This window comes from Cotesia typhae, unplaced genomic scaffold, assembly GCF_013202065.1.
Source record: "Cotesia typhae breed Kobodo isofemale line unplaced genomic scaffold, CoteBio_Ctyphae contig_22, whole genome shotgun sequence".
Taxonomy (NCBI): Eukaryota; Metazoa; Arthropoda; class Insecta; order Hymenoptera; family Braconidae; genus Cotesia; species Cotesia typhae.
Window position 1 is genome coordinate 188,242 of NW_027423728.1, and position 24,183 is coordinate 212,424.

Below are 24,183 nucleotides of genomic sequence, written 5' to 3' on the forward strand. Positions count from 1 at the left end.
TATGGTCAAATCTGAAAATTAGATACTTAGAGCTATAATTTGCTTTTTTTTTCTTTGCTATACGATCATTTTCCTCGGAGTTACAGCTCGTTGAAAATCACCCAAAAATTTGGAATTTTTTTTTATATCCTTTAATTTTTGTGAGTAGTATATATCAAGCAATAAATTGATATTCTTTTATGTTACTGTCACGTGAATAATTCTAAATTCATAGCGTCAAGAATTATTCGCTTGTAAAACTAATTATACTATATATTTTCACTTTATATGAATATTCAAGACCTGTATTTGTCAAATTCAATGTTTTCCTAAGTAAATTATTACAAAATAAATTTCTGCCATTTATTTTATTGGTTGAATTACTGCACCTCTAACATTGACACAATCGAGACTAGGGGCCATCCACAAATAAGCAACCTACATTGAATTAAAATTTTTTTTTTTTTAATAAAAAATAAAAAACAAGCATGCTTGTCACATAGAGAAATAAATATCAAAGCAAATTCTTGTAGAAATATTTATATGATTTACTGGCAGTTTTTCTAATGTCTCTTGAAAACTTTTAGAGGTACAACAATATTTTTGGCCTCAAGTTGAAGAGAATACTTGCGAGAATAATCAAACAAATCTTGACAAATCAGAAATTGACCGAATTTGGAAATTTAAATAATCATAAAATCACATTGCAGCATTAATTTCAATCATTTTTTTCAATTATGCTTTTAAGAATCTCAAATTATTAAAAAATTCTTTAGGTAGTATTATTTTTGTGAAAGATATGAATTTTTCAATTTTAAAAAACCCAAGAAAAATATTTTTGCAATCTATGAATGAAGTAATTATTAAATTAAAGTACTTTCAGCAACGGAAAATTAAATCTACACTCACAGAAAAAATTTGTTTCGAAAAAAAATAGACAATGTTGTTACGAGAAAATAATTTGTTGCATATCTACAACCATATAATTTCTTAACTGAAAAAATCAAAATTTTTCTCACAGTAACTTACTTCTTGAAAAAAATTTTTGTTGATTCGGAAATAAATTATTTCAGATATATAATTAACTTTCAAAATTTCATTCAAAATTGTTTTTTCCAAAATCTAGAAAAATTTTTTTTAATAAGAAGTTACTGTGTGAGAAAATTTTTGATTTTTTCAGCTAAGAAATGCAATTGTTAAAAATTTTTAACAATTTGATTTTTTATTATAACATTGCTAATTTTTTTTAACATAGATTTTTTTTTCACAATGTATAGCTTTAAAAAAAGATTAAATATTAAAATAAATAAGATTCATTTTTCTATTTTGTATAATTTTTTATTTGAATTAATAGTATGATAAAGGATGCTTTTCAAGTGATTAGATATAATTTTTTTTTTTCAACTGTCCATGCCTAAGATTTTTTTTGTCTACTTGGAAATTAATAAAAGTGACAGTAATTTTAGAATGGAAATCGAATATTTTTGCTGGCATTAAACTTATATATAAATAAATGTTAATATTGATATTATACGTTTTTTATAAAATTATAATTGTTTTAACTTCTTTTTGATAATAGGAAAAAATCCCAATGTATTAACGAAACAGATTAAAAATGGTTTGCATAAAAAATACATACAAATATGATTTTAATTTTTAATATTTGCTATATTTTAATGCTATCTATCAAATCCTTCATTGTATATAATCATTAATACATAAAACTATGGGACTATGTTTATTAAGCGTTTCTTTATTTACAGGTTATAAAAACTTTTTTTTTACGATTTAGCCAAAAAATTGAATGCTGCGTTACTATTTTATAAGTGCCAGAATCCTACGAAAAAATTCGCCTAACTAAATTTCATCAAAAGTCTTGATTCCAATTACTGAGCGTTTCAACATAGCATAGCTCAAATATTTATTTTGACTGATTAAATTTCGTTCTCATCTTATATTAATAATTTTTCGATACAGCTTATATACTTTAACGAGTAACCTATTATTTATTCCGTTCGTTGTGAATACATATTTGCATGTTTTTGAAATAAGTATATGTTCTGCTGAAGCAAGTACTGTATGCTTTTGAAATAATATATTACTTACTGCAAATAAAAAGAAAAATAAAAAATAAAGAAATACGAAAAAAAATTTTATAAGAACTCTACTCTATTTAAGGAAGTACGAGCGAATCTAATGTAAAAAATAATTTCCAACTTTGACCTTTGAAATTAAATATACGTATAAATAAATACGTCATTTATTTAATCCCAAAATTTAAAAAAGATTCACCGTTTAGTTACTTAGATATTAAATTTTTAAAATCACATATTTTATCTCCTTATACACGGGCTCTTATGGTGGACAAACTTTTGTCGAGACTTTAATTATTTTTTTCAATATTAACCTCCCAACTTTAACGGATAAAAAACTATACACAAGAAACTTAGATTAATGCAAAATATAAAAACAATTTAATAATAATACATTACCGATATAATTTATGAAATATGTAAAGTCAAATTTTATGTTTGTAACTCGTTTATCGTCAGCCATTTATTCGAATAAAGATTTGACAACATCGCGTCAACAGCTAAGAAAAAAGAAAAGGATACACGGAAAAAATGAAACCTGACTGGTTCATTTTCGGCACCAGACTCAGTCGTGTGCCGAAAATGAACCAGTCAGGTTTCATTTTTTCCGTGTAGAAATATAGTTACAGAGAGAGAAATGTTTAACCCACACACTCATCCACGTCTCTGTTATGGGTATAATCAAGCGCGCTATTGCCAAATCTGTTTATTTATTCCGGCAAGTAATAAATACCAAAGTCATTTTATGACTTTACTTTATGAAATAAGTAAAAATCATCAATTATTAAATTATTTTAAATTAAAATAAAGAATTTTGACGATTATTGGGAAGACTAAAATTAAAAAAAAATTTGAACACTATTTTGACTCATTAGTTACGCTCGTACTTCCTTAATACTTGGGAGATCGCGACAGCCAGAAGTTCTTCTAGAGTTTAGTAAAATAATTTATCTTCTATTATTTTTCAAAAATGTTAAGTGGTTAGTACTAGAGTTTATCGATGAATTCAGCTCATTTTTAAACTGAACTATGGATATTTTTAAAATATCAGTATTATGGTTCTAACTTGACAAACTGAGACAGAAAATATTGATAATTATTTTGAACCATTATTTCAAACTTAACGATTTCATTCGTCCTGTAAAAAATTTGAGTGTAATAATGCACTCTGAGAACTTTACACAACTGCGTTGACATAAAACTATGATAAATAATTTTTTTGTTGTACAATTTGAAATTTAAAATGTACACCTAAATTCAACATTTTGTTTGGTGTAACTTTTATACTACATCAAATTTACAAATGTATTTGCAGTGCAAAAATATAAATATCAAAATAGAATATCACCATCAAGATTGAGTTGCGACTTTCAGGTTTACGTGATTACATGTGGGGTAATTTAATAGTTCAACTACCGTGCGAGCTACTAGATACTAAGCTACAATTTTTTACATATAAGATTAAACTGAAAATATTTCATACTATAAACAAAACAATATTTATCACAACTAATAAAAAACTGTTAAATTGTAAAATATACCTGAATATGTTCATTTTTGTAATCCACATAGAAATCATCTGTCAATGATGAATCTTCAGCCTAAGGAAATTAAAAAAAAATTAATTTCCAAAAATTTTCACTCTTTAAATAAATACCATTAACTCACGTCAAACCAAATTTCTTCAAGTAGTGATTCTTCATCATAGTCTTCATAAAGCCATAAATTTGATACATCATGTTCGTAGTTTAGATCGTGGATGTAAGAAGCGTCAGTCCTATTCACAGTTTCTGATGACAAGTTTCTATCATCAGGAACTGCGTAAAAATCCAATGGATTATTTGCATTTGTTTCTTGATCACAAATGTCTTGACTGCCAACGAGACTATTGTCTAGTGTAACCTACAGTACATACAAGTAAAAAAATGTAGTATTCAATAAAAATATATACAAGTCAATAAATTAAAAAAGATCAAAAATTTAGCAAACAGTGCCCACGAATGTCTCATAATTGATAATTGTATGATACTTTAAATAATTTTTTTAACATTGCTTTTATAATATTTTAAACCAATACGTTCACCATGATTTTGACGATTTTCAAAATTTTTTAATTAAAAAAAGAACTTACTTTTAATATTACTAGCTATCCAGCCATGACAATAAATACTTGTAAATAGAAATTTAATAGTGAATAAAAAATGTCAAATATCTTAAAATAAAGATAAAAAAATATTGGTGGAGTTAAAATTATCAAAATCGTAACATTCGTCCGAATGTTAGTAAATGACAAGATCAAAAATATTATCATTAATAAGAAATAATTTATGAAAATTAATTTAGCAGTTATTTGATAATTTTGAGAATTTTTGTAACACTTCAATTATAGCAAAAAAAATTGACATGTAGAAATTTCAAAAAATTAAAAATGCAATTTTTCAGAACAAATTTTTTTGTCAAATAATATTAAAAAATTATGACACTGAAGTTGACAGATATTAAAAATTTTTTTAGAATTTTATAGCAATTAAATTATTATAAAAAAAATTTAATTAAAAAGTTCCACATGTGAACATGAACATTAATAAAAATTACAAGTGAAAATTTTTAGAAGCATTTTTTTGTTGTAATTGATTTGTTAAAAAAATTTTAAATATTGACAGCTGACGGCTAACTTCAGTATTATAAAAAATTGTGAAGTGACAACTAAATTTAATGTCATATAAATTTTAACTTACAGCTGAGCGATACTTCTTCAATTGTCCATAAAAGGTCGATCGAGGTAAAATACCGTTTCCCTCCGAGGTCAAATATAATTTATATGGACCTCGCTTCATACTTAAATTTCACTTTTGTTATCACTTATGTTATTTAAAGAATAATAATAGTACTAGCACTATAGTTTTTATTTACACCGTTAATTATACTAAAACTATGTCAAGTTGTCGTAATCTACACATTAACATACACATCACAAATTTTAGTCTTTTTTATTGTTTGTCAATATTTACAATTTACAAATAAAATGCTGGAATTTTTTCAAAATAAATGAAAATTTCAGTTATTCAGTTCAACGAATATTAGTAAATAATACTAGAAAAATTTATTTTATTTTAACAGAAACAGAAATCCCTTTATTTTTTATTATTACGCTGAGAAAATACGTGCTTATATAGTCGTCCCGGTGAAAGAATGCCTTTTTTCCCCACCATCAGACTATCCCCCACTTCTATATATTTTTGTTACGCATGCGTATTAAAATGACGAGATATCCCTCCGCGTGAAAGTAGTTATGATCTGGAAATTAAAATTAGCGCCACCGCATGCATACAGCGCGAAACAATTTGAAAATTAAATAATTTATAAATATTTTAATAATACAACAAATAAATTAAATATTTATAGTCAGTAATGAAATATAATTTATTAATAATATAATAAAAGAATACAACTGTTTATGAAAAAAAAAATTTAATAATAACGCGAACAAAATTTACATTAAAAAAAAAAAGTTGAATTTGGGTTTCTAGTTAATGGTTACAAATCTTAAAATGTGTATCGAGTACCATGAATAAGGATTAGAAACATTTTGGACAAGTAATTTAGCCAACGAACCGGGATTAGTGCAATAAAACAGCCTTGCTAAACCTTGTTCTGGTACGTAGATATTATTCAGATTCACTCCATGTGAATTAAATATTAAAAATGATGATTTACAATCATCAACAATTTTAAAAGAAACAGTTTTACTATCTCCTATGAACAAGAAGCCTACATTTTCCGACTCATCTTTATATTTTTTTAAAATATCTGCCAAAGCATCTGTCAGATCGCGTACCAGATCATTACTGTAATATCTGTTATAATAAACATCGTCAATATTTATTGTTATTGTTTTTTCATCAAGCTTAAAATGTTCTTTTAATTCAGTTACCATTAAATGATCATTATTAATCGCTCGTGCTCGTGAATTTAAACAATCAATATAATATTTATCACCTTCAATTAATATTTTGTTCAATAATTGAGCAGATATGTTTTGAGCTTTCGTAGGAATAAGTAATATGGCTATAACAGACATTGCCATACACTGAGCATTTGCTCTTTGATGTTTAAAAACTTCGCTGCTACCTTGATGAAAATTAGCAGATTGAACAACGTAAACTTCGGGAATATCTGTCTTTATTATTATTTCTTCGGAGAAGATTTCATTTTTTTGTGTTGGTTGAGAATCTTTATGTTCGCCAATGTTGAATTCCTGAATACAAAAATTGCGACATTAAATTGACGATCATGAAAAAAATTTTGTTAATATATATTTAATTTAAAACTTAAGTCAAACAACAAATAACATAATGAAAGAATTATAATCATCGTATAAAAATTGCTTTTGTAAAATTATTTTAATATATACTTACAATCGCTACCTGATTTTCTAATAAACCGGATACTATTTCATTTAAAATTTGTAGTCTCAGGTTTAACATATTTTTAAATGTAAAGTCAAATTCCGCATTTCTTGTTAAATATTCGGCATATGTGCATACGAAAACTCCACAATCATTTAAATTTTTTTGCAGTGGGATATTCTGTGAACAAACAACGAATATATTATTTTTATCTCAAATGGCATGTCAATCATTTCCACTAATCAATTAACTTAAGCTAACGTATAACTTTTTCTAAAAAATAAAAATTGTACTTTTGGGTGCAGCTTCTTCCGAGTTGCCGTTGGCGATTTCTCCTTTCTCTTGCGTTGATATTCTTCAACCAAATACTCCAAAATTTTCTGTAATTATAAAACCATTGAAGCAAAATGTGTCAATTTTAATTTAATGAACTCAAAACTTTTCATACTCACATTCATACATTCGTAATTTTTTTGCCCTAAGCTATCATAGTATGCGATTGTTTTACTTGGGAAATGAACAGTACACAAACACCAATGATTTCCTAAATGAATTGGTATCAGTAGTAACTCCTTAGAAAAAATATCTACCTAAAAATTTGAAATCATTAAATTTTTTCAATGTATTTCTTAAACTAGCAGAACTTATAATAAATCTGATAATGGTTTTTCAAAACGCAGAAACTCGAAATTATTTTGATCGTATTATATTGACATACTTTCTTTGTCCACCTTTTCACAGAATTGTAGCCCTCTAAGTATTGCCTGAAGAAAAATGTATTGAAAATATGCAGCGTTGAGGGTCCTCTCTTTTTGATCATTTCAAAATAAACATTAATGATCTATAAATATAAAAAATAAATACAATCAATATTGTAAATTGATATAATCAATTTCAATGCATCATTGACATAATTATTAGGTAAATTTTATTCTACATTTAAAAATCTTCACATGCATACTGTAAATAATAGTTTACAGTAGTAAACTAGTAAACATCTAGTATTACGACTTACTTAATTTCGATGAATTTTTCTCACTTGGCTATCAAAATATTTCAAAATGAATATAATTATTCATTACAAGTTATTTTATGACAAATCATTTGTACTTACATATCGCTTACTTGATCGTTCAGCCACTTCCCAGGAAACAGAGTTTTAATATCCGAGACTTTTATAGGCATCTTAACACTAGTTGTAATCGTAGTATCCTCCGATTGACCTAAACAGTTCTGTTAAAAACACGAATTCAACATTATTTTGTGACAAGTTAAAAATATACATTGTTATATAGCAGATACCTAAAGATTTTAGTTATAAAGATATTATTCTGAAAAGTGATCTGATTATTGTCATTAATATATGAAGAAGCCACTAACTTCGTTTCGTTCTATTTTATAAATTCCGAGCACTTTTATTACTTGCCTATGATCTTTCAGGAATTTTTATTATTTTATCGGTAGTTTAAAATTATATTTTAAAGATAATATAAAAATGTTTAACAATAAAAAATTAACTAACCTCATACACTTTAAATTCTGGAAAAACATCCGATAATATTGATTCGACATTTTCTGTATTATCCAAAATACTATTGACAGCTGCAGCAATTTCCTCTGGAGGTATAACGTCATCAATGACTTCTTCATTTATTGAGTTATTAGCTGCTTGAGTTTCCTGAAAGTAAAAAAGTATATTTACCCTAAAGAAAACTTTCTTTGAAGTTATAGGTTCGAGATATAAAGTTCTATTCTTTATTCTTTATCGACTAAAAATTTTTTTACATCACTAATAATACTTTTTTTTAGTTACCGAGTGTAGTTTACTGGTGAAGCTTTTATGAGAATTACGATTATTATTTTCAGCCACAGCTACTATAGTTGATTTTGATCTAGATTTAAAATCTTGGAGTTTTTGTACTTTTTTTTCATTTTTTTGAACATCCTATAAGAAAAAAATTATATTCTAGTATATTTCAATAGTTGTATTAAAAGCGAAAGTCTGTTACATATATTAAACAAAGTTATTATACGATAATATGTACTTCTGTATTATATCCTTACATTATCCAAAGAATCTAAAGTTGCTAGTAACGATCTTCGTACTTCTTGTTCTTTCTCGGATGTTGCAGAAGAAAGTACTTTGTCGCATTGAATTTCATCAATTGAAACTTCAATACCGTTGACATTATTGTCCAAATCATTTTCTATTATAACATCATTATTGTTAATAACATCTTCTTCCTCATAATTCAATAACGTCATTTCCTGATCGCTGTTGCTATCTAATTCCGATACATCTTCCCAGGTTTCATCGCTGTCATCATCATCTTCATTATTCAAAAATACTTGAAATTCCTGGCCAATCTCTTTTTCGTAATCTTCGAGGATTCTTTTCTCAACATGAGCTACGCAGTCACTCCACATTTCTGGAGTGACTTGCGCTAAAGCTTCATCCCAAATTTTAAAAGTTGATTCTTCTGAAAAGTCGTTATCACGCCCGACGTGTTTATCGTAATACCTCTTTGTTATTCCCCAGACCAACTCTATTGCGTTATAAAAAGGATGGTATGGAGGTAACCGTAAAAGTTAGTGCGGTGTCCCTAACAATAATTTGTCTATTTCATATTTTGCAGGTTGCTTGTGTGCCTGACATAGCTCGTAGAGTTGTTTCTTCGTTAGTTTGCTATCGAAAGGAATCCCTTGTGCTTTTAACCATTCTTGCAACTCTGGTTTATTTGTTGCACTGGTGGGTTCTTTTTGATTTTCATCCTAAAATAATATTGAGATCATCATCATTTACAGAAAATAATATTTTTTAATTAAATATCTATCATACATAGAATTAAAAAATGTTGTATTAGATAAACGAAAATATACGTGAAAGTCTTTTTTGAAATACATTGTATTATTAAAATTATTATTTTCAATCATTAATTTTTACGTGGGATTATTCTCATTAAAAAGTAATCTCGTCAAAATGATACTACTATTTTAATTCAGCAATATAACTACAACATACTAGATATTTTTATTTTTTAGTTTTTCCAGACAGCTCTATTTTAACGAAAAAAATAATATAATTGAAACATTGCTGACTGTCTATCTGTTTCTATAACAGCCTTGTGCTAACTGTTATTGAAAATAATATTTTTGATTACAAATTGAGTTTAAAAATATAGTCTATCTACATATCTTACCAAAGTTGAATGGTATGATGCATTATCTATAATTATTAAAGATGGTTCCTTTAAATTTTCTAGCATCTTTGCAAACCAGTTCAAAAATATTTTCGAGGTCATGTCGCCATGGTAATCATCTTGCACTTTAGGCTTCTTCTCTATACACATAATTAAAGAAGCGTTTTCTACAAAACCATCTTTTCCTCCAGCATGACATATTAGATATCGCGGTCCCTGAGAAACTTTTCTCAACGAGCAGCTGTTGCGACTGCTATCTTGCCAATCTTTGCGTTTTCCGGTTCCATTACGGTAAGTCCAGGTCTCATCTTGGAATATGACTTTTTTTGGGTTTTTGCTATCCATATTCAGTTTATATTTTCTAAGATAGTTCAAGCGCTTAATTACTATGTCTGAATCTTCTATAATATAGCGTATTCCATTTCGGGTTTTGTATTTGAATCCAATGTCATGCAAAACTTTTCGTAAAACTTCTTCTTTCCCCTCAAATGCAATTCTTTTTTCTCTGAAAAATTTTTAATTTTTAATAATTTGAAATATAGAGTATTAACGTTTAATAATTTTTTTACCTGATTTTCGTTAAAATATCTTTCGTTGTCACAGAGCGACCTATTTCAAAAGTTAAAGAATTAAAAATTTTTTCAACAGACAAAAAACATGTTATGAATTTTCTTCAATTACAGTCATTGTTTGGTATTTCAATACTCATTCCTTATTCCAGGAAAAACTGTAATTTTATTTCTCTTTTATTACTTTTTCTTTACGTTTTTTTATCAATTATCTTTTAATGATTTTTAATTTTACGTATTGTAAGTACCATACAATAGATTTCTAACAGATTTTGTCTTTTTGAATAAATAATAAGATTGATAAATGTTAAACTTACGACTTCTGCTGAACTCGTAAACTATTGTACGAATCTCCTCCTTCACATCTTCACTCACATCACGAATAGGAGCTTTTCGAGGTCTTGATTTACCTGGAGTACTGTAAGTTGCACCTGAGTTTCCAACTTTCACATATTTTGTTACTGTCTTTTGAGATACACTGAGGGCTTTCATAACTCTTTCTCTGAAAAAATTATACATTGAGTAAAATGTTTGACACATCTTCATATATAATTATTACTTAAACTATCCAATCTAGAGACTTGAAAGAAAATTTTTATTCGTTGATTACAAAGATGTCACTCATAAACCCTATAATATACAACAATGACATTTTATTCCTTATATTTTTGTTTTTAAAATATATTTTACAATGAAGTTTTTTTATTACTTCTTAGATGATTTCAATGTAAGTTTATATTTTCTTGTTGCAAAAGTATTCTTACATTTATAGAAAAAATTTTACATTTCTCTTTGATTTCAAAATTTTTTTGACTAATCATTTATTGATTTGATTTAATTGTATGATTCATCAACAAAATCTCGTAATAAGTGTTCTCAGAAATTGTTATATATTGACATTGATCGATGTATTAATAGATATATATGAACTCAAATTATAACGACACTGAACATTCTTCTTAATGACACTTACATTCTACCTGAGGCTTCAATAATTATAATTTTTGAATTACCTTACTCTATTGAGTGGAATAATAGGACCACCAGCTTCTTTCTCACTAGTCATAAATCTGTGGCAACAAACAATTGCTGATTGTAATTGTCGATTGCATGGCCTTCCTCGTCTATTTTTAAGTTAAGCTGTTATTTCTTTTAATTTTCTTTCTTTTTTAGGTGAAGTATCACCTCGAACATATCTCATGGTTGATTTTAATTATTTGAAAATTATTTTGTAATTAGAAAAAAAAGTATTGATATATCAATGCTAGCCTGACTAACGAAACGGATCCAATATGCCAATATATCTTTGAACAATTATCTACTCCAATTTTTTCATACATATACGTTAATTCCCTCTTTGATATGTACAGACGTCTACATTTTTGTCAATCGGTAACATGGAAATCTCATTGCGTAAGCTTGAACTCGTAAAAATATACGGCAACATAGGCGGAATATGTTTAAAAATTAATATTACTAATTCATATGTATATTTTAAAAAAAAATTGCACATAAGATAATGTATATTTTTCGCATATTACGTTTAATAAATAAATTACATTTATTTTTAGAGATGGTAAATTTGTAAACCATGCTAATTTAATTAGTGTATCTTGGTGTCTCTGAGTGTAAATTTCAAAAGATGGCGATTTCTGTATTTTATTGAGTACTACTAAAAATTTGTATCTGCATTGTCGTTTGAATTTTTTTCTTTTTTGGTCGTTGAGAAATAAATTTTTAATTAACAATTATATTTCATTAACCCATTATGTATATATAAATTAAAGCTTTTTCATGCCTGAACTTTTCAAGCATGGAAATATTTTAATAAAAATTTTTAATGTTCACTTCGTTTTGAAGAAATGAAGCGTACGTATGTTTCACCGCTACTTTCCTGCTTGCAGTCGAAGCTTGTCCCTGATTGAATATTTATTTTAATGAATATATTTACAATTTATATAAATAAATATATTAATTACCTATGCGTCAGAAAGAAAAGTGGTAGAGGACTTTGCGTCGTTGAAATATTTTTTTTTGGTGTCTCATCACTTCCTCGTGTAACTTTTTAGACACTATACATTAGGGTGATTCAAAAAAAAAGAATATTTTTTTTTTCGTTTGGTACTCTGAAAAATAGGTTCCTAGACACCTCTAAGAAAGCCTCTCCAAGCATGAGTTCTTAATTGTAACGGGAAGGACCTCCTTCTTACAGTTTTCTATTTTTTCTTATTATCAGATAGAAAAATTTATATCTCGCTTCCAACTACTTGAAAAAATATCTTGTTCCTTAGATTTTGTAAGAAAATTGAATGCTCTACAAAAAGGTCTCTTACGATTTTTTCGTAAACCCAACCGTTTAAAAGATATTAACGGTTAAAGTTTGATTATTTTTGGGAAAATTTTTTATTTCTTATGAATTTTATAACTCAATGAAAAAAATCATTATGAATGATGAAACTCATAGTTTTGTAGGAAATTTACTGCTCTATAAAAATGGTCTCTTATGATTTTTCGATCAAGTTGAGCGTTTACGAGATATTCATCGTCAAACATCAATGCATATCAATTTTTCTAGTTTTTGATCAATAATTCGAAAAATTTCAATTTATTCTGTGAGTTTCAAGGACATTTAGACAAATTTGAGTTTTTATTATAAAAGCAACTCCTATAGATGTTTTCTGTTCAAAAATTCATTTGAAAGTTTTTATTCTAATAATATTTTTTTAATTTTATCTTTAATAATTTAAAATCTTAATCGCGTTGTCATTTATTATTATGAAATTTGTTCAGTGCGTATTTTTAAATTGTTTTTCACAAAACATACATAAAATTTTCGTTCGAGGGGATTTTTGTTTTGAATTCCATTTCTTCTTCTGTTTGTCTTCTGAAACTAACGCCATCTATGTTTTTACTCTCAACTATCTTCAGTATCTACCCATTTAATACCGTATTTTCAGTGTTCCTAAAACTGATCATCTTGAATACGTAATAAAATAATTCATTTAAAATAAGTCTTATAATCATCACATAAATTTATTTATCATCAATTAACCTACAATGAATAAAGAAATACGTTTTATCGGAATACCTCTACAAAGAATTTCGGAACGTAAGTTACCAAAAGTGAAAGAGGTTATGCGTGTGTTTTTCTACCAACTTAAAATTTTAAAGTATTCAATCAAACAAAGTGCTAAAAATTCAGTTGACCAAGTTATTGAACTGTGGAGAAAAAATCAGATTCCAACTAGTGGAGCTCCTAATGCAGTCAAAAAATTTCTTCGCTATCACAGTCAATGGTTAAAATTACAAAAAAATTTCGATAAAAAGAATTCAGCGCAAAACCAAAAGGAAATGAAATTTCCGACTGATCTCGAACAATTATTCGACATTGTGAGCGAAAAATCCTTAAAAGTGCTTGATGATAATATTAGAAAGTTGTATTTGGATCAAAAATCCGGTACCCATAAAGAGATTCTTTCTAATAATGTACCTGTATCAAACTTAACCACGACTATGATGGGAATAGATGAGAGTAATAAGTATCTGAGATATTTAATTATTATAAAAAGTCAGGTAGTAGTGTAACTTTTCATAGATGACTAGATGACATTTGACTAGACAATTTTTGGAGTCCTTTCTTAATTATTTGTCATCAAAATGAATAAATTCTATACATTTTCTTCGTTTAATTTATAAAACAGATCTTATTCCAGACTTAGATCAACCGTCTACCAGTCATGCGATTGTTCCAAGTGAAAAATCAGAGTCGTTCTCTACGTATACATTAAGTGGAGTTACAAATTTTGGATCTGATTCAGAGTATGAACCTCCAATTCCGACAAAACGAGCAAAACTTGATGTCTTAACTCCTGAAGTCATTTTTGGACTCGACCGAGCTAATGTCAGCAGTAGAAATGCGATGTTTATTATTGCTCCGGTTTTACTAGCAGTAGGTATTAAAATTGAAGATACAACGCTCAGTTATAGTTCAATTCAACGAGCTCGTATGCTTCAAAGAGAAGACATTGCTAAAGGACTTAATGACAACTTTAAGACACACGATAAATACGTTGTGCATTGGGACGGAAAAATGCTGAATGACCTTGTTGGATCAAAATCTGTGGAACGGCTACCAGTTATTTTAACTGCATTTGGTACCGAACAATTACTTGGGGTTCCAAAATGAATTCTGGGACGGCAGACAATCAAACATCAGCCATTTTATCGACATTGAGTGAATGGGGTATTACTAATTATGTTAAGGCGATGTGTTTTGACACGACGGCAGTTAATACAGGTAACTTATCAATGATAATTTAATCTAAAAAATATTTAATTATTAACGTTCTAGTTTAATTTTTATTGCTTACTGAATTTCACTTTTGAAATTATTGAGAATTATTTACTCATTTGGATTTTAAATATAATCTACAATTTGTTGAAAATATTAAATTTAACGATAGTTATCTATTTTCTTTATACAGGAATTCATAACGGTACATGTAAGGCAATTGAAAAGACGTTGGGAAGAGAGTTAATCTGGTTACCATGTCGTCACCACATTTTTGAGATCATATTGAGAAGTGCATTTGAAGTATATTGGCCTGTGTCATCTGGGCCAAACGTACCAATGTTCGGAAGATTTAAAAAATCATGGGATGAAATAAATAAAACTAATTATAAATCTGGAATTGAAGATACTGTTGTTGCTGATATCATTTTGGATAAAAAAATGAAATATCTAGTTTAATTGCACAATCATTACAGGTATGATTTAACTGCGATTTTAAGAAAAAAATTTTCTTGTTTCTGACAAATTTTTAATTGTTTTTGATAGTTACTACAACCCCGAGATGACTATAAAGAATTGTTGGAATTGTCGTTGATTTTCCTTAGAGAAATGCCTCAAGAAGAAATTTTTTCAAACGTCCTGGTGCAATTCATCATGCTAGGTGGATGGCGAAGGCAATTTACAGTTTAAAAATGTTTCTATTCAGAAATGAATTTAAACTTTCTAATAAAGAATTGGACGGTCTTCGGCAAATTTGTATATTTATAGTTACACTGTATTTAAAAGCTTGGTTTTCATCAATTTCTGCAACAACTGCTGCTAATCATGACTTGCAGTTTTTGAAAAATTTATTCGAGTACAAAAATATCAATTCATTGATTTCTTCAGCAACTTGTGAAAAAATGATTTTGCATTTATGGTATTTAAGTGATGAACTTGCCATTTTATCATTATTTGACGATACCGTTTCATTGGAAGTAAAAAAATATTGTTGGAGCTGTTAATACTCGTAACGGTACAGATTCTAAAGCTAAAAATTTATAATTGATAAAAACGATTTGAATTCATTAACGCATAAAAGTCTGAGTGACTTTGTTTCTAAAAAGTCTTTAAATCTCTTTAAAATCTTTGATTTACCATATGACTTCCTTGATAAAGATATTGAATCGTGGCCTACTCATGACAGTTACATTGAAAATAAAGAATACTTTAACCAATTGAAAGTTGTTTATGATTCAGCAGAACGAGCTGTTGCATTAGTTAGTGAGTATAATCAATGCTTGACAAAAAATGAAGAGCAATTCCAATACTTATTGCAAATTATCAAAGAACATCGAAAAAACTACCCAAACTGCAATAGAGGAAATTATTTACAGTAAAAGTGTACCGTTATGTTGAAAATATTGAAAATTATATGGCAGTTGATAATTAAATAAATAAATTCTTCGATAAAAAAGTGAAACACATGTGAAACACACTAAATTGAATTATATATTTAAAAATGCACTAATTTTTTGTTTTAATGTAATCAAACATGTCCAAGACTAAAAAAACTAATTAAAAAAATAGTTCATAACATATTTCTATTCATAGAAACTCAAATTTGTCTAAATTTCCTTGAAACTCACAGAATAAATTGAAATTTTTCGAATTATTGATCAAAAACTAGAAAAATTGATATGCATTGATGTTTGACGATGAATATCTCGTAAACGCTCAACTTGATCGAAAAATCATAAGAGACCATTTTTATAGAGCAGTAAATTTCCTACAAAACTATGAGTTTCATCATTCATAATGATTTTTTTCATTGAGTTATAAAATTCATAAGAAATAAAAAATTTTCCCAAAAATAATCAAACTTTAACCGTTAATATCTTTTAAACGGTTGGGTTTACGAAAAAAATCGTAAGAGACCTTTTTTGTAGAGCATTCAATTTCCTACAAAATCTAAGGAACAAGATATTTTTTCAAGTAGTTGGAAGCGAGATATAAATTTTTCTATCTGATAATAAGAAAAAATAGAAAACTGTAAGAAGGAGGACCTTCCCGTTACAATTAAGAACTCATGCTTGGAGAGGCTTTCTTAGAGGTGTCTAGGAACCTATTTTTCAGAGTACCAAACGAAAAAAAAAATATTCTTTTTTTTTGAATCACCCTACTATACATATACAGGGTGTCTCTGAAGTGGCGGGAGTAATTGTTGGGGTCGATAGAGAAAAAAATACTGAATCGAAAGTTCCTGAGCCAAAAATTTTTTTGGGCCATAGAATTTGAGTTATGAATTAAAAACGATAGCCAATCAGAAGCGCGCTATTCGAGAAATGAAAATGAGCGGGGAAGTAGAGGAGACGCGAGAGTGAGATGCTGCAATAGCAGCTTACTCGCTCGCACAAAGCCGAGCATGAGAGGGGATTGTGACGCTATGAGCCGAGTACGTAAGTGTGAATGAGTGGATGTATGAGGTCGCAAGCGGACGGCTTAATGTATGAGTGTGTGTCCGTGTATCGCAGCATTATTGGAGGCGTTGTAACGCTGAATTAAAGCTAACCGGGTACTCTAAGACAGAGGAAAAATTTTAATTTTTATTTTTATTCGAAAAAATTTAATAAAAAAAAATAAAAAGGCCCAAGATTTAACCAGACCCACAGAAACGGAGAGTAAATTTTTAATTCTCATTTATTTTGCTGGGGATTATTTTCAAATACAAAAAAAAAAGGCTAAGATTCAACTGGAATCTTAATTGCTTAATAAAAGGAGTAAAGTGTAATGATGTGAATGCAAACTAATAACATTAAAGTAAAGTTATCCTTGAACTGCCGAAACACCTGTAGATTTTTTTGAAATGATTTCTTTGCTAAGAAAAAGGGAAACTAAAATATCAAAATTACTAAAACGTGAATGCCATTTCTTTTTCATATTTTCTTCGACATTTTACCTGTCAGTGAATAAAAAGAATATTTAAATTGAAATATCAAAATTATAAGGACTTGAATTCAATGTTTTGTTAATTTATCATTTGACATTTTACCTATCAATTAAGTGATAAATAATTTAAATTAAAATATCAAAATTATCAGGGCTTGGGTGCGATTACTACTTAATTTGATACTTGGGATTTTACCCGTCAATTCATTAGAAATTTATTTCAATTATAAGATCAAAATTATGAGAACATGAGTGCGATTTATTTTTAATTTATTATTCAGGATTTTAACAGTCAATTGATTGATAAACAACTTTAATTAAAATATCAAAATTATCAGGACCTGAGTTCAATTTTTTTTTTTAATTTATTATTTATTTACCTGTCAATTAATTAAAAAATAATTTTTATAAAAATATCAAAATTGTTCGGACTTGAGTTCAATTTTTTCTTAATTTATAATTTGACATTCTACCTGTTAATTCACCGATAGATAATTCTAATAAAAATATCAAAATTATTCGGACTTGAGTTCAATTTTTTTCTTAATTTATAATTTGACACTCTACCTGTTAATTCACTGATAGATAATTCTAATAAAAATATCAAAATTATTCGGACTTGAGTTCAATTTTTTCTTAATTTATAATTTGACATTCTACCTGTTAATTCACTGATAGATAATTCTATTAAAAATATCAAAATTATTCGGACTTGAGTTCAATTTTTTTTTTTAATTTATCATTTGACATTTCGCTTGTTGATTAAGTGATTAATAATTTTAATAATAATATCAAAATTATCAGGACTCGAGAGCGATTTTTTTAGTATATTTTTTTACATTTTACCTGTCAATTAACTGATAAATAATTTCAATTAAAATATCAAAATTATTCGGACTTGAGTTCAATTTTTTTTTAATTTATTAGTTGACATTTTACCTGTTAATTAACTGATAAATAATTTTAATAAAAATATCAAAATTATCAGGACTCGAGAGCGATTTTTTTTTCAATTCCTTATTTGACATTTTACCTGTCAATTAATTAAAAAATAATTTTAATTAAAATATCAAAATTATTGGGACTTGAGTTCAATGTTTGTTTTAATTTATTTTTGACATTTTACCTGACGATTAATTGAAAAATTATTTTACAGAATAATTCCCAGCAAAATAAATGAGAAATGAAAGTTTTCCATCCGTTTGGTTGGGTCCGGTTGAGTCTTGGGCAATTCCTTCTGTTTTCAAAAATTATTCCGAGCATAAGAAATAAGTAATAAAAATTTTCTATCTGTTCGTTTTGGTCCGGTTGAGTCTGGGGCCTATTTTCTTTTTGAAATAATTTTGTCAATTAATAATTGATAATAAATTTTTTCAATCAGTTTTTTATCGTCTTGTCAAGATTAGGCTGATTTTTGTTCAATAAATTTTTGTTTGTTATTGAAAAGAGAAAATAAATTTTTTTGCATTCTTCTATTCTTGGCTCTGGTCGAGTCTTGGGCATTTTTTTCGTTTTTAAAAATAATTCCTAGCAAAATGAATGGGAAATAAAAGTTTTCGATCCGTTTGTTTGGGTCCGATTGAGTCTGGGGCCTATTAATTTTTTTAAGAATAATGTTGTTAATTAATAATTGATAATAAAATTTTTCAATCAGTTATTCGAAGTCTGTTTGAGATTGGGCCTTTCTTTTCAAGGAAAATTAATCTTGGTGATCAAGTAATAAAAAATTTCTATCCGTTTATTTGGGTCCTGCTGCGTCTTGGGTCTATTTTTTTTTCTTAATAATTTAGTTAATTAATATTTAGAAATAAAATTTTTCGATTTATCTTTTTCGGGTCCGGTCGAGTCTTGGGCAATTTTTTTGTTTCGAAAAATAATTCCCAACAAAAAAAACAGGAATAAAAGTTTTCTTTCCGTTTGTTTGGGTCCAGTTAAGTCTGGGGCCTATTTTCTTTTTTAAAAAATTTTGTTGATTAAAAATTCATTATAAAACTTTTCAATTATTTTTTCTTGCTCCAGTCGAGATCAGGCCCTTTTTCAAAGGAAAATAATTTTGCTGATTAAAAATAGAAAAACAAAGATTTTCAATTTATTTTATTTCGGGTCTGGTCGAGTCTAGGGCATTTTTATCGTTTTCAAAAATAATTTCCTGCAAAATAAATAAGTAATAAAAATTATTTATCCGTTTGTTTGGGTCCAGTTGAGTCTAGGGCCTCATTTGTTTTTTTAATTAGTTTTGATGATCAACAATAAAAATAAAATTTTTGGATCATTTTTCTGGGTCCGGTCGAAATTGAGCCTTTTATTATAAAAAAGTTAATTATGATGATTAAAAATGAATAGTAAAATTTTTTTATTCATCTCCCTTTCGGTCTGATGGAGTCTTGGGCATTTTTTCGTTTTTAAAGATAATTTCCAGCAAATTAAGTAAGTAATAAAAATTTTCTATCCGTTTGTTTAAGTCCGGTTAAGTCTGTGGCTTATTTTCTTTTTTTAAATAATATTTGATTAATAATAAAAAATAAAATTTTTTAATTAGTTTCTCTTAGTCTGTTTGAGATTGGGCCTTGTTTCGAAAAGAAATTAATTTGGCTGATTGAAAATGAAAACAAAATTTTTCAATTTATTTTTTTTTGGGTCCGGTCGAGTCTTGGGCGATTTTCTTCGTTTTTTAAAATAATTCCCATCAAAATAAATAAGTAATTAAAACTATCTATCTGTTTGTTTGGGTCCGGTTGAGTCTGCGGACTATTTTTTTTTAAATAATTTTGTTGATTGAAAATTAATAATAAAATTTTTTAATCATTTTTTTGCTCCAGTCGAGATTGGGCCTTTTTTAAAAGAAACAATTTTGCTGATTGAAAATAAGGAAAAAAATTTTTGTACTGTTATTTTTTTGGATCCGATCGAGTCTTGGGCATTTTTTCGTTTTTAAAGATAATTTCCAGCAAATTAAGTAAGTAATAAAAATTTTTATCCGTTTGTTTGGGTCCGGTTGAGACTTGGGCCCATTTTTTTTTTATAATAATTTTGTTGATTGAAAATTAATAATAAAATTTTTCAATCATTTTTTCTTGCTCCAGTCGAGATTGGGCTCTTTTTTAAAGAAAAATAATTTTGCTGATTAAAAATAAAAAATAAAATTTTTTCATCCATCTCTTTTTGGATTCCAGTTGAATCTTAGCTTTTTTTTTTTTGTATTTGAAAATAATCCCCAGCAAAATAAATGAGAATTAAAAATTTACTCTCCGTTTCTGTGGGTCTGGTTAAATCTTGGGCCTTTTTTTTTTTTTATTAAATTTTTTTCGAATAAAAATAAAAATTAAAATTTTTTCCTCTGTCTTAGAGTACCCGGTTAGCTTTAATTCAGCGTTACAACGCCTCCAATAATGCTGCGATACACGGACACACACTCATACATTAAGCCGTCCGCTTGCGACCTCATACATCCACTCATTCACACTTACGTACTCGGCTCATAGCGTCACAATCCCCTCTCATGCTCGGCTTTGTGTGAGCGAGTAAGCTGCTATTGCAGCATCTCACTCTCGCGTCTCCTCTACTTCCCCGCTCATTTTCATTTCTCGAATAGCGCGCTTCTGATTGGCTATCGTTTTTAATTCATAACTCAAATTCTATGGCCCAAAAAAATTTTTGGCTCAGGAACTTTCGATTCAGTATTTTTTTCTCTATCGACCCCAACAATTACTCCCGCCACTTCAGAGACACCCTGTATTAATTATCAATATATATACCTTCGATGTGCTATCTTAAATGAGACCGTTGATAGTTGATGAGGGAAACCTTTATAAAAGTAATGTCCAATAAGTAAATAAACTATATTATTCACTATTATTCACTATTAAACACTAAAACTTTTAAACCGTAACCTTCACCAAATAATTACCCCTAAGTACAACAAAAAAACTTGAGATCATCAACGTAATTTGAAAAAAAAATTGACATAATTTTAACTTCTCGACATTAACAAATGATTTGACTTGATAAATAATACATAATCTTAAATTGAAGCATCATAGAGGAGACTCTATGGAAGATTTCCAGACCCATAATCGATGGATCCACCCCATAGACACGGAGTGACAGCCCCATAAAAGGCGTTTTTTGACTTATTTGTCGATTATTTGAGTTATGAAAAATTCAGTTCTCGGTGTCCACTGTATATTACGGAAGGAAACTCATAGAATTTTTTCAGTAGACCCTACCGAAAATTTCCTGACCCATAATTCACACATTAACCCCATGGACACCGAGTAACAGCCTCATAAAAGGGAGTTTTTTAATTAAATTAACTGAATTTAGACTTTAAAAAATTCAATACTCGGTGTCCACCGGAGATTAAGGAAGGAAACTCATGAAAATCATCTAGGACACGAAACAGAAAATTTCCAGACCTACAATCGATAGATTAACCCCATGGACACCGAGTAACAGCCCTACAAAAGGGAGTTTTTAAATTAAATTAACTGAATTTCGACTATAAGAAATTCAATTCTCGGTGTCCACCGGAGATTAAGGATGAAAACTTCTAAAAATTGTTAAGGAGACTGTACATAAGATTTCCAGACCTGATTACAATTGAATAATAAGATTTAAATGCTCAGAATGAATAATTAATATGCCGCATTTACACTACTTATTCCTTACTGCTCGTCAGCAGTAAGCCGAAATTATTCAAAAAAGCCTTTGATTAATTTTATTTTTGTATAGAAAAAATATTTGATATCTCTTTTGTGTACAATCAATTAATAATATTTAAAATCTTAGAATTAATCATTAATATACCATATCTACACTATTTATTTCATACTGTTCGTTAGCAGTAATCCAAAAAAAAATGACAAAAAATTCAATTCAATTATTGAAGAAACCGTCTCTTTTTTATTTTTGGTTTTCATAAAATAAACAGATGATATCTTATTTGATTATAATTAAATAATAATATTTAGAAGCTCAAAATAAATAATTAATACACTTTAATATACTTTATATACACTATTTATTCCTTATTGCTCGTCAGCAGTAAATTGAAAGTATTCAAAAAATCGAATTGAATTATTGGAAAGCCTTCAATTAATTTTTTTTTTATAGAAAAAACACTAGATATCTGTTTTGATTACAATAAAGAATTAATTACATTTAAAAGTAGAAAATAAAGAATTAATATACCTTATCCATGCAACTTATTTCTTACTGCTCGTTAGCAGTAGACCAAGAGCACTTGAAAAATTGAATTCATAGCTTGACCTTCACTTAAGAAACCTCCAATTACTATTTTTTTAATAGAAAGAACGGTTACAATATATTAATAAGATTTAGAAGCTCAAAATAAATAATTAATAAACTTATCTGCACTGTTCATTTCCTACTGCTTGTTAGCAGCAAACTAAAAATACTCGAAGAATTCAATTCAATCATCAAAATATCTTCATTTTTCTATATGGAAAGGATAGTTGATATGTTTTTGGGTAGCAATTAATTAATTAGATATAGAGTATAGTATAATAATGTATAGTAAATCTTTTACAGTAAAATTATACTTCTACCAATAAAATTATTTCGATATTTTATAAATTTGAATGAGAAAAGATTTATAATTCTTTCAGCATAATCTTATGCAATAAAAATAATTTTTTAAAATCCAAATAAAAATTTTCACATGTAGAAAATTTCAAAAATTATACATGGAATTTAAAAAATATAGTTTTTTAATGCTTATTTCGAATTAATAAAAATTATCAAAAATTTTTAAGTGTTGGATAACTTAATTTTAATAATTTTAAAAACAATTATATTAACAAATAAAATAATAATTTAAAAATAAAACAAAACACAATTAGAAAATAAAAAAAGGTATACGTACTTCTTTTGTAATTATTCGTTTCTAATGATTTATTTCTTTATTTTGAATTCTATAAAGTCATTACATGTCTACATAAATATATAATTCCAATCATTTACTCATAACTTGTGTAATTGAGTAAGTTATTAAATATCTGCTTTGAATCATTTTTACCAAGTTATGACATGAAATATAAATATTGAAGTTCGTTTTATAATTTTTGTAAATTGACTAACTAATTTTTAGATTACATAATAGCATAGTTTAATTAATGACAACAATGGTTATTACAATGCGAACATAATTGATGAAATACAATAATAATAATAAGAGCAATGATAAAATGAATTACTTACATTATTTGTATGCATGGCTATAATACGAAAATAGCTTTAATTTAATACTGAAACAAATTTTTTTTGTCTTATCCACCCAATTTATGATACCAAAGTTAGCCGACGTTTTTAATTTTTTTTTTTTAATAATTAAATTAGAACAAAAAAATATCTTTTTAAAATAGCACTTACAGTTTTTCAAGTTTTTTAACAATGGACAGTTTATTTTTTTTTTTTTTTTGTTTTTTTTTCAATAAAAATTTTTTTTTTAATTTTTAAATGTCGGCTAACTTAATTTTCATACCTAATTTCTGTGAAATTGTAAACAGTAGAAAAATAAAATTTCATAAAGAAGTTTCACTTCTTACCTGTGTACTCCCTGATTAAAAAAAAAATTCAAAACGATTGACAATATTAATTCTCCATAAGAAAGAATTCAAAAGTATTGAAAGTATTCACAAGTATTGAAAAGAATTCAAATTTCGTTATTTCCAATACTTTTTAATTCATTTTTTT

General features: G+C 27.3%; 2 protein-coding genes across 2 annotated transcripts in view; both read right to left on the reverse strand.

Moving 5' to 3' along the window:
- Positions 1–5,565: 5,565 nt before the first annotated feature.
- Positions 5,566–9,017, reverse strand: LOC141524117 (uncharacterized). Its single transcript, XM_074237776.1, has 9 exons — positions 8,546–9,017; positions 8,295–8,426; positions 8,004–8,159; positions 7,607–7,714; positions 7,200–7,322; positions 6,934–7,071; positions 6,775–6,861; positions 6,491–6,661; positions 5,566–6,330 (listed from the first exon to the last, which is right to left on the reverse strand). The coding sequence occupies exons 1-9, from the start codon at positions 8,906–8,908 to the stop codon at positions 5,599–5,601; spliced, it is 2,010 nt and encodes a 669-aa protein (XP_074093877.1). The 5' UTR covers positions 8,909–9,017; the 3' UTR covers positions 5,566–5,598.
- Positions 8,951–24,183, reverse strand: part of LOC141524116 (uncharacterized) — a 43,855-nt gene continuing 28,622 nt past the window's right edge. Inside the window, exons 2-5 of the mRNA XM_074237775.1 lie at positions 10,568–10,752; positions 10,251–10,290; positions 9,682–10,186; positions 8,951–9,253 (exon numbers count right to left, since the gene is read on the reverse strand). Of these exons, the coding sequence (XP_074093876.1) occupies positions 9,071–9,253; positions 9,682–10,186; positions 10,251–10,290; positions 10,568–10,742 (903 nt within the window). The 5' untranslated portion in view covers positions 10,743–10,752 and the 3' untranslated portion in view covers positions 8,951–9,070. The remainder of the gene's footprint in view (positions 9,254–9,681; positions 10,187–10,250; positions 10,291–10,567; positions 10,753–24,183) is intronic.